This window comes from Delphinus delphis, chromosome 9, assembly GCF_949987515.2.
Source record: "Delphinus delphis chromosome 9, mDelDel1.2, whole genome shotgun sequence".
In the NCBI taxonomy this organism is placed as follows: domain Eukaryota; kingdom Metazoa; phylum Chordata; class Mammalia; order Artiodactyla; family Delphinidae; genus Delphinus; species Delphinus delphis.
Window position 1 is genome coordinate 91,756,472 of NC_082691.1, and position 14,503 is coordinate 91,770,974.

Here is a 14,503-nt window from a genome sequence, read left to right on the forward strand (position 1 = left end):
GTGGCATAAGATAGACGGTTTTCTCAGTCAGGGTTCCAGCAGGCTGAATGGCTGGGAGAAACTTCCACAGTCAGTGAAGAAAGCAGAAGGAAAACCACCGCTGGCTCTCAGGGAAGAACGCCAGATATGCCGACCCCAAGCTCAAATATGCATATGCTCCCGCAACTCATATTGCACAATAACCAATAGCATAATAAAAGGCTGCGGCCATTATCGCAAAACATAAAAAACAGCTGCGAAACACGGACTGCTGTTACATAGAATCAGATGTGCTTTATGTCAGTGCTCCTCAGATAACAGCTCTTTATCAAAATCTGAAAGAAATAGGATTCTGTAGAAATAGATTTACTGAAATGAAAATATATACCCAGTGTTTTTTGTTAAATGGAAAAGGCTCTTAACAGAGGAGGATGTACAATATAAATACATATACATAAAATATTCCAAAATGTAAACATCTCTCTAGGTGAAAAGATTGTAATTTTTTTCCCTTTTTAAACTGTATTTTCTAATTTTTTATACAATGGGCATATATTACATGTGTGGGTTTTTTTCTTTTTAAGTTTAGAAAAATATGATAGAGCAGGGTCAGCCTGGAGAGGGGCGGAGAGACCCTTTTTCCCAGGAAAGGTGGCAGCGACGCCGTCTCATCGCAAGCACCGACTGGTCTTTGTGCCTCTGCTGCCCCCGTGTGGCTGTGGATAGACATGACACCCAGAACCCCTAGACTAGACCCAACCTGGACCAAACTCCACGGTTATGTTGGACGGATTCCTCTTCCCCTGTTCACCAATTCATGACATGGATTTGTCTCATTCATGAACACAGGACTTCTGCAACAGCAAGTGCTAGGACAGGGGGGTGGGAACACTATCAGCTCAGGACGCTAACAAGATGGATACAGACGCTGGTGGGGTTCAGGACCCTGAGAACCACTCTGGCAGGTGTAAAGGTGGAGATAAGAAGAGAGGAAGCCTCAGGAGACTAATGGCCAAAGGCAACCATGAAACCGGAAACCTGAAGTCGTACTGGAAACCAGCTCCTTTGCCTCAGGGGATCAAGGTGATACCACATGGAGCTGGTGACATTTACTTACTTCTGTTGTTTGTCCACAGAGCAGTAGAGGTGATTGCCCTTGACTTGCTCTATGACCACACATTCCCAGAAATGCAGGGAAACCCAGCGGGGTCACAATGTCCACTGTTCCTACTGATGGTATTTTTACCTTATGACTAGATTAGCCTGCTGTTTGAGCAACAGACCATGAAGATTTAGGAAATGGGAGCCAAATTGAAATGACACGCAAATAGATTTACCCTGATCCCTTAACATTTGCAAAATTGTTACTAGGCATTAGTGCTAAGCCTTAAAATGATGAATTAAAATTTTGCTTACCTAAAAGTCAATTTTTCTCTGCTTGGATTGTCAGATCTATAACAACTAAGGGCAACAGGATCCCTTGACTAATGAACACTTTAATTTTCAAAGCATAGGCAGGCTCCGTGAGCGCACGCACATGCGCGCGCGCGCGCACACACACACACAAACACACACACGATGAAACTCCCCAACCGCCATTTCTCAGCCCTATACCTTAACCCCTTTCTCTTGCGTATGACTCTGGGTAAAGCTCAGTATGCTTCTCCTACACCAAGGCTCCAGGACCAGATTGCCTGCCTTCAAATGCAGCCTTCTAGCATTTACTGCGTGACCTTGGGCAAATCACCTAACCTTTCTGAGTCTCAGGACCTCCTTTATATAATGGGGATAGTAATAGGACCAGCTCATAGGGCCATTAGAAGGTTAAATGAATTAATACCTATAAAGTGCTGAAAACAGTACCTGGCACAGGAGGTGCTAGAGGAACTATGCTATAGTTATTTTTCAAAATGGGCTTAAAATGTAATTAATTAATTAACTTTTAAAAACAGTAATTAAAAAAACAAACTTGGTATTCTCTCCATTTTTTTTTACTAAAAAACACCATTTATTACTCAAACTGGGTGACAAAAAAGTGGTCAGGCCCTCTTTGTCCACCTCTTAAGTCTGATGTCATTTTCAGGAGAATCAGACTCATTGACCTTATTCTTTTCCAAGCCTCTTCCTTAACCCCTTCATCATAGCCCTTATCAGAATCAGCCTCTTCATCAATCCCACGTATTTTAGGAAAAGTAAAGGACGTGCGTGCGTGTGTGTGTGTGTGTGTGTGTGTGCATGCACACACACACACACGGGAGGAACAGGTGAGAGAAGTGCGACCATCCTGAGCATCCTGACACAACTATCCTTTCAATGTCATCTCCTCCCTTTTCCTCCCAGCTCTGGCCCTGGATCTCCCCCTCTTTCCCCACCTTCCATCAGGCAGTTGTGTCGGTTCCTCACGCCAGGGACCCTCACCTGTTGGTGTTCTCCAGAACCTCCACCTTTTTCCGGAGCTCGGAGTTCTCCGTTGAACAAGACTCCACCCTACAGAGGAGAGAGAGAAAAATAAACTTAGTTTTTTATCAGGGGAGCAAACACTAAGCCAGGAGCTAGGATGGAGGCAGGTGGGGTTGAGAGAAAAAAGACAGGGAAGGGCTTCCCTGGTGGCGCAGTGGTTGAGAGTCCGCCTGTCGATGCGGGGGACGCGGGTTCGTGCCCCGGTCCGGGAGGATCCCACGTGCCGCGGAGCGGCTGGGCCCGTGAGCCATGGTTGCTGAGCCTGCGCGTCCGGAGCCTGTGCTCCGCAACAGAAGAGGCCACAACAGTGAGAGGCCCGCGTACCGCCAAAAAAAAAAAAAAAAAAAAGACAGGGAAGCAGCTATTCTAGGGAGGTGTGGGAGAGAACATGGCCAACCTGAGTTGGGGAAAAGGGTGAGTAGACAAAAGAAAAAAGAGAGAGAGAGATGGGTAACCAGTGCCTCAGTAATGTAAAATGAATAGGGATGGTACAAAACATAAACTTCTTTTAGGATGTTCCAACCTTGATTTCTCTCGACTCTTCCCTATGGCTCTCAATGTCCATAACAATTCTCCCTCTATGCTACAGGGTCTGGATGCTGCTGGCTGTACTCTTGACCTGAAGGACTGACAGGAAGCCCAGGGTCTTGGGGCAGGGGGAGAGTGAAGGACAAGAACCCGGGACCTCAAGACAAGGAATCCAGGTGCCGGAGCAGGCATGCCCCAAAGAGGCAATAAAGAGATTTTCATCGAAACATCTTGACCCTGGATACCTACAGACAATAACAAACAGAATGGGACTGCTTAATGCTATATTACCAACACCTAAATCAGGAAGAAGACACACTGACTTTCAGTAGGAACTTCAAGAACCAGCCAGGATCCACCAACTGCTCTTCTCACCAGACACACATAAAGATTCATTTCTAGGTCCCGGGACTCATTCCAATGGTATTAGTTTGCCAGATGGGAACTGTTTTCTAGGGCTAATACAAAATTGTATTTAATTTACGTTTTTCTAACAGCGCTCCTGATATTCCAGGCTATTCAGAAGAGCACAAGGTGCCTTCAAGTGTTTTTGTGAAAAGTCACTCACCTATAACACAAATTATAGTGGACAGAAAAAAGAGAACGCCAACCTGCTTTACTTACTTCATCCCCTGTTGCTTTCTCTAGCGTGCGAGGGTGTGTGGCCAACAGGAATTGATTACTTAGCGCCTCTCCTCTGAGGAGTCCAGGGATATGCATGAAGGTTAGCATTTGTACTTATTTGAAAGGAAGGCTTCAGGGACTTAAGGACCCTTGGTTGGAAACTGTGAGGTACAAATGCCTACTAAGACTGAATGTACTTTCTATCACCAGCCAGATCTATAAGCTTTCCCCTCTAAAAACCACTAGGTGGCAGGCAAAACATAGCTGATAAACCAACGGCCTTTGCCGGGGTCCAGACCAAGAAATTGAACCCCCTTCTCATAGAAAGCAGGGCCCCCCCGCACTTACATTTCTCTACATGAATTGCTCAATACACACAACCACTTTGGCAGGAGGCTTACTTTTTCTCCAAACTGTCCATGTATTCCTTCTTCTTCCTCCTACTTTCCTGGGCAGAAATCTGCAATGGAAGGGGAGAAAAAAGGATTATGTTCCAGCTATCTCAGTAAACCAGTATTGACAAGAGGCCATGAGCAAAGAAATCACAAAAGCCCTGCTCACTTTTGTGGCCACTTCCCATTTGTTTAACCTACTGGCTCATCTACTAATCACCTCTTCTGTCCTCCCTGGTTTCAACCAGCTGATGTTCTCATCTACTTTCCAACACACTAGGCCCCCAGTGAGAAGGACAGTGGTCCAGGAGTCAGAGTGGAACATGTGGGTCACGAACCATCTGTATGGTCTTAGATAAATGATTTCAATTCTGTGGACCTAGTTGGCTCAACTATAATACATAATATAAGCCAGTTGGGGTTAGTCGTATAAAAATTCCCTGGCGGTTATGCACATGGACGAAGAATTTTAACTCTAAGCTCTTTCCTTCCTCTCTCTTTGTCCCCTCCCTCCTGCTCTGCCCACGCCCTAGCCATGCCCCAGGGCCTCTGCACCCCTGATCCCCACTGTAGGGGCCTAGGACTAGGAGACTGCTGGACCCAGGTATAGAACAGTGGTCTACAGAATTTTTTATCAAAAACCTCTATCAAGAAAAAAAATTAAGCAAGCACCCATAATACATTTAAATTTATTCATTTATAAATTATATACATGCCTACTAGAGGGAAATATTGTGTATCTAATAAAACAAATTTTAAAGGCTGAGATTTTTTCAAAATGTAAATGGGAGTTCTAATATTTTCTTCCCGCCCCTGTATGGGTCATCTTAGGCACCACAGAGTGTGCACGCCCGACCTGGAGGCCCACTGACCAGAAGATGTATGGGGAGGTCTGGGGGAAGACAGGGGCAAGCCTTGGTCCCCACCACGGGACGGGCCAGTGTTGGCCACCGGGAAGGGAGGGTGCGCATGCTGGCCAGGTTTGCTCGCTGTCTCTGCTCACAGAAGCACCTGCATTTGAAAGGCTCACCTTGTTCTTGATTTTCCTCCGGATTTTCTTCAGGGCCTTCTCCTCTGATTTTGTCAGGGGCAACTTGGTGGGGATGGGATAGCCCTCGGCAATCAGGGTCCTCTTCTCTTCCTCCGTCAGGACCAGGGGGCCTGATCCCTGCAGCTTCTGTGCAGACCAAGGAGCAGAAAAGGGTCAAAGAGGAAAAGCCGGGCGTGCCGGAGAAACACCTCCTGAGGGGTGAGGAGGGTCTGTTAGGATGTCTTGCCAATGGCTAAGGGAAAAGGAGGCCCATCTCTTTTGGTGAGAAATGGGCACTTTGAAGTGGAAGCAAAAATGCAGAAGACACTCGTGTGAGTGTTACAACCCAAGGATTATAAGGGAACGGGTAAAGAAACCTCCACCCATTATTTCCCAGAAAGTACCCTGCTGGCTAAAACAACAAAATTAAAGGATACAATTCATTTCCCACATCCCTAGAGACTTCCTGTCCTCGGAGTGATGAAGGATTCACTTGGAACTCTGTTTGCGGAAAGTTTTGTTGTTCTCCTAAAGATGCCATTTTGCAAGATGCTCTCTAAACACTAGGAGTTGCTTCTTGACCTCTACTTCCAGCTAAGGGGCCAGGGCTCCTAGGGACACACCTGCAGGCATGTTCCATGAAAGTCACTGGTCAGCACAGTCCCAGACTGTCCATCATAGTGGAGATGAGAACTGTAGCTCATCTCATTTCACCCACATGAGGACAATGTGTTTATAATTAGTCAAATAAATGGAGTACCTACTGCATATTAGCTCCACATCAGATGCATGGAAGAATCAAAACGAACTCCATCTCTTAAGTAGCTAATGATCGAGACCGAGACTAAATCGAAACACGTGAAAGAATGAGAGCAATTAAATGCTAGACTGTAATATTCACTCAAGGTACGTTAAAAATATGAAGAAGGAGAACGCTTATGTGAGTTTGTGTGATAAGGGAAGGCTTAGGGTAGCAGATAAGGCTTGAATTGGGCTTCCTGAAAGAAAGGGGGTGATTTACACAGAGGAGGGCATTACAACAAAGGCAGTATTGTAAAAAGTAACTGAAGAAGCCACTCTGCGTAGAGGGGTGAGGAGTTCTGGAAGCAGCGGCAGGTTGGGCACGTAGGAGGGTGTTTGTACCCAGCAGAGGTATGAGGGCTTGATGCCAACAGATAACAGGGAAACAACACAGCTGAGCCAGGGTATGATATGGGAAGGATTTCCTCCATGACCACGTGGAATGGATTAATTGTGGTAGGACCCACAAATCCATAGGATGGACACTATTTCAGTAATCAAAGGAGTGAAGGGTTAGAGGAGAGAAGGCAAAGGTGGAGTGGAAAGAGTTAATTCCCTGGTCCTCAGTAATAGTGATATATAAGAACGTGGCCACAGATCTAGAACTTTCTGAGTTTCTGACATAGACAACTCAAATTTTCAAAATTATGTTAATTAATACATGATTCTTCTAAGAATTTTTAAATAACTCATTTCATTCAAATTTTCTCTATGTGATATTATAAATTCAGTAAGGCTGACTAATTTTTAAATCCTCATAGAAATCAATCGACTGTTCAGAACAATGAGAAGTTAATTATCTAACCCTAATTTTTTAAAAATTTATTTATTTTATTTTATTTTTGGCTGTGTTGGGTCTTCTTTGCTGCACGCGGGCTTTCTCTAGTTGCGGTGAGCGGGGGCTACTCTTCATTGCGGTGCGCGGGCTTCTCATTTTGGTGGCTTCTCTTGTTGCAGAGCACAGGCTCTAGGCGTGTGGGCTTCAGTAGTTGTGGCACACAGGCTCAGTAGTTGTGGCTCGTGGGCTCTAGAGCACAGGCTCATTAGTTGTGGCACACGGGCTTAGTTGCTCCGCGGCATGAGGGATCTTCCTGGACCAGGGCTCAAACCCGTGTCCCCTGCATTGGCAGGCAGATTCTTAACCACCGTGCCACCAAGGAAGCCCTACCCCTAATTTTTATTTGGAAAAATTATATATGTGAGGGATGAATGTTGACTCATGATTTCTATCCTGAGTCACTGGGTTAAGAGTTGCACCACAGACAAAAAGGGTTAAATTATATTTTTGAGCTTTAGACATCAATGCATTTACTCTCAGAGCAATTTTTCAGTTCATCAAAGATTGCTTATTTAAAAAATAAATTATTTCCTATCATAGGTCATAAAGACCACCTAAATTGATGATAAATATTTGTGATACAATTTTGAGAAGAAGAACAACCCATTTTTATTCCTCATGTTTGTAGCTATAAAAAAGAAACATGTGAATAAAAACTGGAAGTGTGCACAGGAAAGGAAGAGAATGTGTTAGCACGATGAGGTCACAGGCAGGTCTTAGAAAATGTTCTTTAAGACTGTCATCCCCCTGCTTCAGCAGTTAGACCTAAAACTTCCTACAGGCTCCGAATGGTACCCACGCTGGGTGAAGGTCTGAGTGACAGAATGGGGGATGGGGGTGCAGGGATGCAGGGGACACTCACGTGCGGTGCGGTGAGGAGTGGGGAGCTGGCAAGTGCCGAGGGGGCCCGCGCTGGGGCCCTGGCGGGGCTGTGGGTCTGCGGCAGGCCAAAGGGGTGCAGGCGCGGGCTGGGGCTCAGGCTGCCCTCTGAGTCGCTGCTGTGGCTGCTGGGAGGGGTGGGCGGTAAGTGCAGGTGGTCCACGGAGGCTGAGGGGAAAAGAACGAATTGCATCCATCAGGGAGCAACAGAGCAGGACTTGGGGCAGTTCAACATTCAACATCCCTACAGCAGAACTCAGGACAGCCAAACAAAAGAATGAGGAATCTCTGTGTGTGGATATGGAAAGGCCTCCAAGATGTATTACTATTAAGGTTAAATTTTAAGTGTTTCTTTCAAAAAATTTGCAAGGTTGCATTATTGGGTTCCAGGTCCGCAGTCCTTGATGTGGCCTCGTGGCAGGTGCTCTTGGCTTGATTTTCAGGCTTTATTTGGGATACAGTTTTGGATTGGGTTTTTCAGTTTTACTTTGGTCAATGGGGGTTTCAGTAGATGTGACGTTATTGTCTGCTGGTCTCAGCCTATAGAGGAGCGGAATAAATCAAGGTGCAAAACAGTGTATAAAGTGGCCCTCCTTTTGTACGAAAAAGGAGAGAGAGAATACAGACCCCCATTTGCTCGTATCTTTGTAAAGAAACTCTGGAAGGTATATAAGAAACTAATAAAATTATGATGTAATGGGGGCAGGGGAAATTACAGTAAGTAGGGACGGTGCTGGCATAACCTTCCCTCTGTTCATTTCATAGTTTCCATAGTTTGACTTGTAAACCATGTTAATGTATTAGGATCTTTTTTCTTTTTCTTTTTTTCAATAGCAAAAGCAGGGAGCCCATGAGTGTTTGAGAAAAGCTCATTTGTTTCTGGAGGAATGTGCATGGTAGGGCCCATAGGCCAGATGCCAGGCATTCTTGATTCAGATAATACCCAATCCATCTGTGGATAGACAGGTAGGCATTGGAAGACAAATTGGGGGAGGGGTGTCTCCCACAAAGTCTTCCAGCATCTAAGCATCCTTCACCTCTCCTCAGGGAGACACCCACACACCCTGCCGGGGCCTTTGAGCCTTAGCCGGTGCCAATTTTGCATCTCCAGGGCAGGAGGGATGGGTTCCCAAGGGAGGAATCCACTCTGGAGTTCAACCTGACAAACGAGCTTTGGGGTCTCACTCTTTTTCTGACCTGCAAATCTTCACGTTGTGCTGAAATACCTTGACAGCCAGCTGCCGTTACTGAGCCAAGGAACATGACCTTGGGTAAACCTTTCACTCCACACCCCTCCTGGAGCCCCCAGGACAACAGAGCCCTGAGTGCAGCGGCTCTGAACTGGGCAAGGAGCCTGGAGGCCTCATACACACCTGGCCTTCCACGGCCAGAGAACAGCTCGGGGCCATGGAAAGGCCTCGGTCTCCAGCCTGATGTATTGTGAATGGGAAGAGACTTTCTGACACACAGCTACTCACATAAGAGAAAGGATTCCCCCATAGCTGCCTTTGGAGGTGACAAGCTGCAACCAGACGGCTCTCTCGCCCACTAAGACACCTGAATATCCAGGTAACCATAGGTGATGTGTCTCTCTCTGCCACGCCCCGCGCCCACTCCCATTCACAGCACACTTTCGTTCTCTCTTTCTCTAACCCTCTTTTCTCTTTCTAACATACTGCTTTTCACTAGATGCTTCTCCGCCCAAGAGCTCCCTGGTTTTTTAGAGTCCATGGGCACTCTTAAAGCTAAAGAATATTCTAAACCAATCCTATGCCTCTCCACTGCCAACTCTTCTGCCACCACTTCCAGGCAGCTAAGGAGGGTAGGTATGCGCCTTAAACTTATGTGCTCACCTAGGAAGGAGTCCCAAGCGTGTTAACCAAGTTTTTCCCAATGCCATGATGACCTATGGCACTCTGTGGTGTCAGATGAATTAAGCAAGGAAGCCATCAGACTGGGGTGGCTCCAATGCTCTGGTGGCCCTACGTAGGCAAACCAAAATCTAAGCCTCTAAATGCTTCAAGGTTACCAGACTGAAACCCAGGACAACTGGTCACAAACAACCAACTTGGCTTTAAGTTATATCCAATCAATAATTTCCTTACTTTGGGCTTTCCTGGTGGTGCAGTGGTTAAGAATCCGCCTGCCAATGCAGGGGACACGGGTTCGAGCCCTGGTCCGGGAAGATCCCACATGCCGCGGAGCAACTAAGCCCATGCGCCACAACTACTGAGCCTGCGCTCTACAGCCCGTGAGCCACAACTAATGAGCCCACGTGCCACAACTACTGAAGCCTGTGCGCCTAGAACCCATGCTCCGCAACAAGAGAACCCACCAGAGAGAGAAGCCTGCGCAGCAATGAAGAGTAGCCCCCGCTTGCTGTAACTAGACAAAAGCTTGCACGCAGCAACAAAGACCCAACGCAGCCAAAAATAAAATTAAAAATTTAGTTAAAAAAAAATAATTTCCTTACTTTGCTTCCACCTTTTCTTTATAAAAGTCTCCCCCCAGCTCCTGTCGGTGGAAACTTGTAACTGGTTTGGCGCTGCAGAATGTAATTAATTTTTGCTCAAATAAGCTCTTAAAATTTTTAATTTTTTAGAGTTTATCTTTTAACAATGCTTATCTTTTAACCATGGTAAACAAACAAACAAGCAAACCAAAACCAAAACAAAACAAAACCCAGGAGTGGCCAAACCTAACAGGGGCTCCCGCTGTCAGCCGTGCTGAGCAGTTAGTCTAGAGAACTAACCAAGAATACCAGAGCTCGCTTGTCCCTTTCACTAGGCACAGCCCTAATTATTCTAATACCGTTCTCCTTTTTCCAAGCAGAAGGTGCTCCACAGAAAATGAAAATGGCATGGCAGGAAAAGTGAAGCAAACTCGAATCTCCTCTTACTTAATTATTAAGAGCTACTGCCCTGGCCACAGGTGCCTCGGTATCAGATTTCTAAATATCACTTGAAATGTTGCTCTTGGATTACTTACTGACAGGGCTGGGGACAACTGGCTACTTTGCCTAGAAGCCCTGTTGCATTCAAGGATATTTAATTTCCTCCTCTCTGTACATCTAGGATAATGAGGAAGGACGGCCATTTACTTTACCCTTGAAATGTTTCTCCTCCAGTGATCCCAGATTCCAAAGCCACTAGGGGATTCACTGGTACAGCTGTGACATTTTCTGAAGCATACTGCAACATAGATTTAAAAAGCAAGATGCATGTGATAGTTGTAACCGGTGTCACAAAAATGAAAGGAATTACTTTGGAGCAGTATATAAAGCTGAAAGGCACTAAAACGTGTATCACTCAGTGAAAAGAAATACTGTCTCAATATGGATTTTAGTCAGTATTTCTAATTTTAAAAACAGAATCCTTTCTTTACTGATGATAAAGGGTAAATGCCCACCTTGATTAAGTTGTCACGGATCAAGTCCTGAGTATGTTTCTGGTGGAATGAAGGTAGACTTTGTTTCCGTGAGCACTGCTACTAGGTAACATCTGCACGTTACATCTACCCAGTAGCACGGATACCCTTCCCATGACAAGTGCATGTACTAATTTCCTATTTGTCGACCACACCAATGAGCTACCCTTCTAACCTTGTGCCAGAAGCATAAATAAAAAGGGAGGGGATGGCGTGTCTGAAGGCACAGAATTAAGAGCAGGATCTGTGCAAAGTAACTCAATTAAAAAGGCTGAGAGGGACGTCCCTGGTGGCACAGTGGTTAAGAATCCACCTGCCAATGCAGGGGACACGGGTTCAAGCCCTGGTCCAGGAAGATCCCACATGCCACGGAGCAACTAAGCCTGTGCGCCACAACTACTGAGCCCAAGTGCCACAACTACTGAAGCCCGTGCGCCTAGAGCCCGTGCTCCCCAGCAAGAGAAGCCACCGCAATGAGAAGCCCGCGCACTGCAACAAAGAGTAGCCACCGCTCTCCACAACTCCTGAAGGCTGCGCGCAGCAACGAAGACCCAACGCAGCCAAAAAAAAAACAAAAGAAAGAAAGAAAGAAAGAAAAGAATAAAAAAATGCCGAGAGAGCTTCCTAGACTCCGTGAGACTTAGGGGTCTACGTTCAGGAATCCTGACTATGGGCTTCACAGGGGATGAGAAAAAGACTGACACAGAGAAAGAAGAAAGTGAAAGTGTGATAACCCCAAGTGTGACACTACTTAATTCTAAATGGATGGCAAGAAGCCCAATAGGATGCAGGAACAAAGGAGGCTCCTTGCAACAACTGTCATCTGAAATCAACATTTAAAAATATTGAATTGGTCAGACAGATAAACCGTGAATTCACTTCACAAAGGGTTTAAACTAGAATTGTTTGTTGTAAGTAGGCCAGGTGCCTTTGTGGATATGTGCCTATTTGCCTCTACTGATCATCACTCCAGGATAGGGAGCTGGGTTTTATCCACACGATGGCTTGAGGGCAGCGGTTCCCTTGTCCCCTTGTCAGTACCCAAGTCACAGCAGTCTACGAACATGCTGAAAAGTCACCCTGCCTAGGAGTACAAGTTAAAGATTTAGCTGGAAAAACTTAGGTTTCAAAGTTTGTATTTACCATCAAGAACAGAGCTATTTCATAAAGCAAGTTCTGCCTTTGGTACCATCAAGCCCAGCACTGTCTCGCACATTCCCCATCTCTTTAGACGGTGCACCCACATCTGTTAACCCAAAGGAGAGAGTGGACAGACCTTCCTTAGGAGAGAAGTTTAGGAACTGATCCACTTCATGAGGCTCCAGCTTAATCTTAGGAATAACTGTCTGGCACGAGGAATCAACCTAAAGGAAGAATTTCAAACACAGTTTTTAAAAACCAATAACAAACCTGAAGAAACACCCCGGGGAGTTATTTGTCATCTGTGTCTTCCTCCCAGGGCAGCCCTGCTTCTCTTGGGCTGGCGAGGCCCGGCCGAGTGCCGGCTGCTTCTTGGACAGGGAGGTGTTTTAGTCCTTAACATTTCCCTCATTGCCAAACCTGGCAATACAGGTGATGGAACCCTCAGAATTCTAAAATTAAGAACCCAGGGCTCGGGAGTTCCCTGGTGGTCCAGTGGTTAGGACTCAGCACTTTCACTGCTGTGGCCTGGGTTCAATCCCTGGTTGGGGAACTGAGATCCCACGAGCCTCACGGCGCAGCCAAAAAAAAAAAAAAAAAAATCCAGGGCTCACTTATCAGTGCTTTCTTTCTATTGTTTTTATGGACTATAAGGGCTTTTTTCACAAAATAGTCTGGTACATTTTTAAGGGTCATGGCCTCCAGCAGTGTGTCCTGCGGCAGGAACTGTGTGAACCCAGCTGCATCCATTCTCTCCAGGTTCCTGACAACTGACAGCAACTAACCATGAAACACTGAGTACGGGAAGGAGGAAAGGTATCTGGCCCGTGCATGGGGAGCAAGGCCATGACCCTGCCCTTTCTTAGTGACATGCATGAACATGAACTGAACTAAAATCTCATGGAGCAAGGAGACTAATACAGACTCCAGAAGCCTAGTCCGATTAACAGACTCAGGTAGCTATTGAGAAGGGAATTCTAGAGGGCAGTGCAGAGGTGCTCTGTCCACAATCCCTCATCTTCCACACGGATGGAAGGTAAGAGCACAGGAGTGAGTACTCAGCAAAGCCTTAGTGGCCCCACCACTGCTGTGTTACCTTTTCCTGAACAGGTGGACCACTATACCTCGCTCAGAGGAGATCTGACTTAAAGATCGTCAGCAGAGTCATTGTTTATAACCTGTGACTTTGAACTTAAGGAAAGTTAGGACTGGATTCCAATATCTGGAAGAAGATGTACAAGTATGACTCTGGTCCATCACCAGACACTGAAATACCCAAAGAGAAGGTGGAGTAAAACTAAATCCTACTTGCCGTAGGTGTGGAACTGAGCAAGGAAGAAATTCCAGATTTCTTACGTTTTCCACGGGGAATACATTAGGAATTGGTAGGTGGGAGATCCCTGAATTAAGTCAGGGTAACTGAGCACTACACAGGAACTAGCATTCCCTATTGCCACGGCACAGAAAGCCATGGATCGCGTCATCATCATAACCACTCCCTTTCCACCGGCTTAAAAATCAGTTCCAGGGAGAATCTTTTTTCCCCATGGATATCTATGTATTTTTAAAATTTTGTAATAGCAATCATAGAAAAAATGAAATGAGACTTGCTACCAATTTTTCTGGAAATGCCTTTAAAGGAAGTGATATAAGCAACGCTGACACCAAATCAACATATCCTAGATATATACATAAATACATTTTTACATACATACATACATATATAGTTATATATCTTTAAACATATACAACCACTAGCTCCAAAAAGATTAAGTGCCTTATTGGAGAATGAGGATCCGTATCTTTTGATCCAATCTGTTTATATGGAGGAAAAATGATTATACCCCAGCGTTCATTTCCAGAGGGGGTTCCTCCTTTTCAAAAGGGGTAGAGATGGCAGTGATGGTCAGAGTGACAGATGGAACTAGTCCTGAGGGCGGCTCGTCCGTGATTGGCTCTGTCTTGATGGTTGTTGATGGAAAGTCTGTAGACAGGTACCATTTCTCACTCTCCACTTCATCTGTGGGAAAAAGATAAGCACATGTGTGAATCTGTTCAGGGCATCAGGTATAAGTAAAACAAATGGCACCGACCTTTCTCCTCAAAAAAGAAGCTCCAACACAGAATTGTTGTGGGTAGAATAAAAGGAAATAAAACGAGGATGTGAGAGAGGAGATAAATGGATGAAGAAATGAATGGCAAAGTGAGAATCTATACTTGCATTCACTTGAGTGTAAGGATGCCTGAAGCAACTCTGGAAGGATACATATGAAAGAAAGAAACTAGGCTCTCCGGGCAGAGCAGGAAGGAGACTAGGTGGATGGGGAATAGGATAGGAGAGAGAATTTCAGTGTGTAGTGTTTTATACTTTTTGGTTTTCAAACCAATTAATATATTATCCAGAAA

General features: G+C 45.5%; 1 protein-coding gene across 1 annotated transcript in view; it reads right to left on the bottom strand.

The window, feature by feature from the left end:
• CREB3L2 (cAMP responsive element binding protein 3 like 2) overlaps nt 1-14,503 on the bottom strand; it is a 118,657-nt gene that overhangs the window by 19,629 nt on the left and 84,525 nt on the right. Inside the window, exons 3-8 of the mRNA XM_060020964.1 lie at nt 13,942-14,117; nt 12,234-12,321; nt 7,515-7,699; nt 5,014-5,160; nt 3,993-4,051; nt 2,398-2,466 (exon numbers count right to left, since the gene is read on the bottom strand). Of these exons, the coding sequence (XP_059876947.1) occupies nt 2,398-2,466; nt 3,993-4,051; nt 5,014-5,160; nt 7,515-7,699; nt 12,234-12,321; nt 13,942-14,117 (724 nt within the window). The remainder of the gene's footprint in view (nt 1-2,397; nt 2,467-3,992; nt 4,052-5,013; nt 5,161-7,514; nt 7,700-12,233; nt 12,322-13,941; nt 14,118-14,503) is intronic.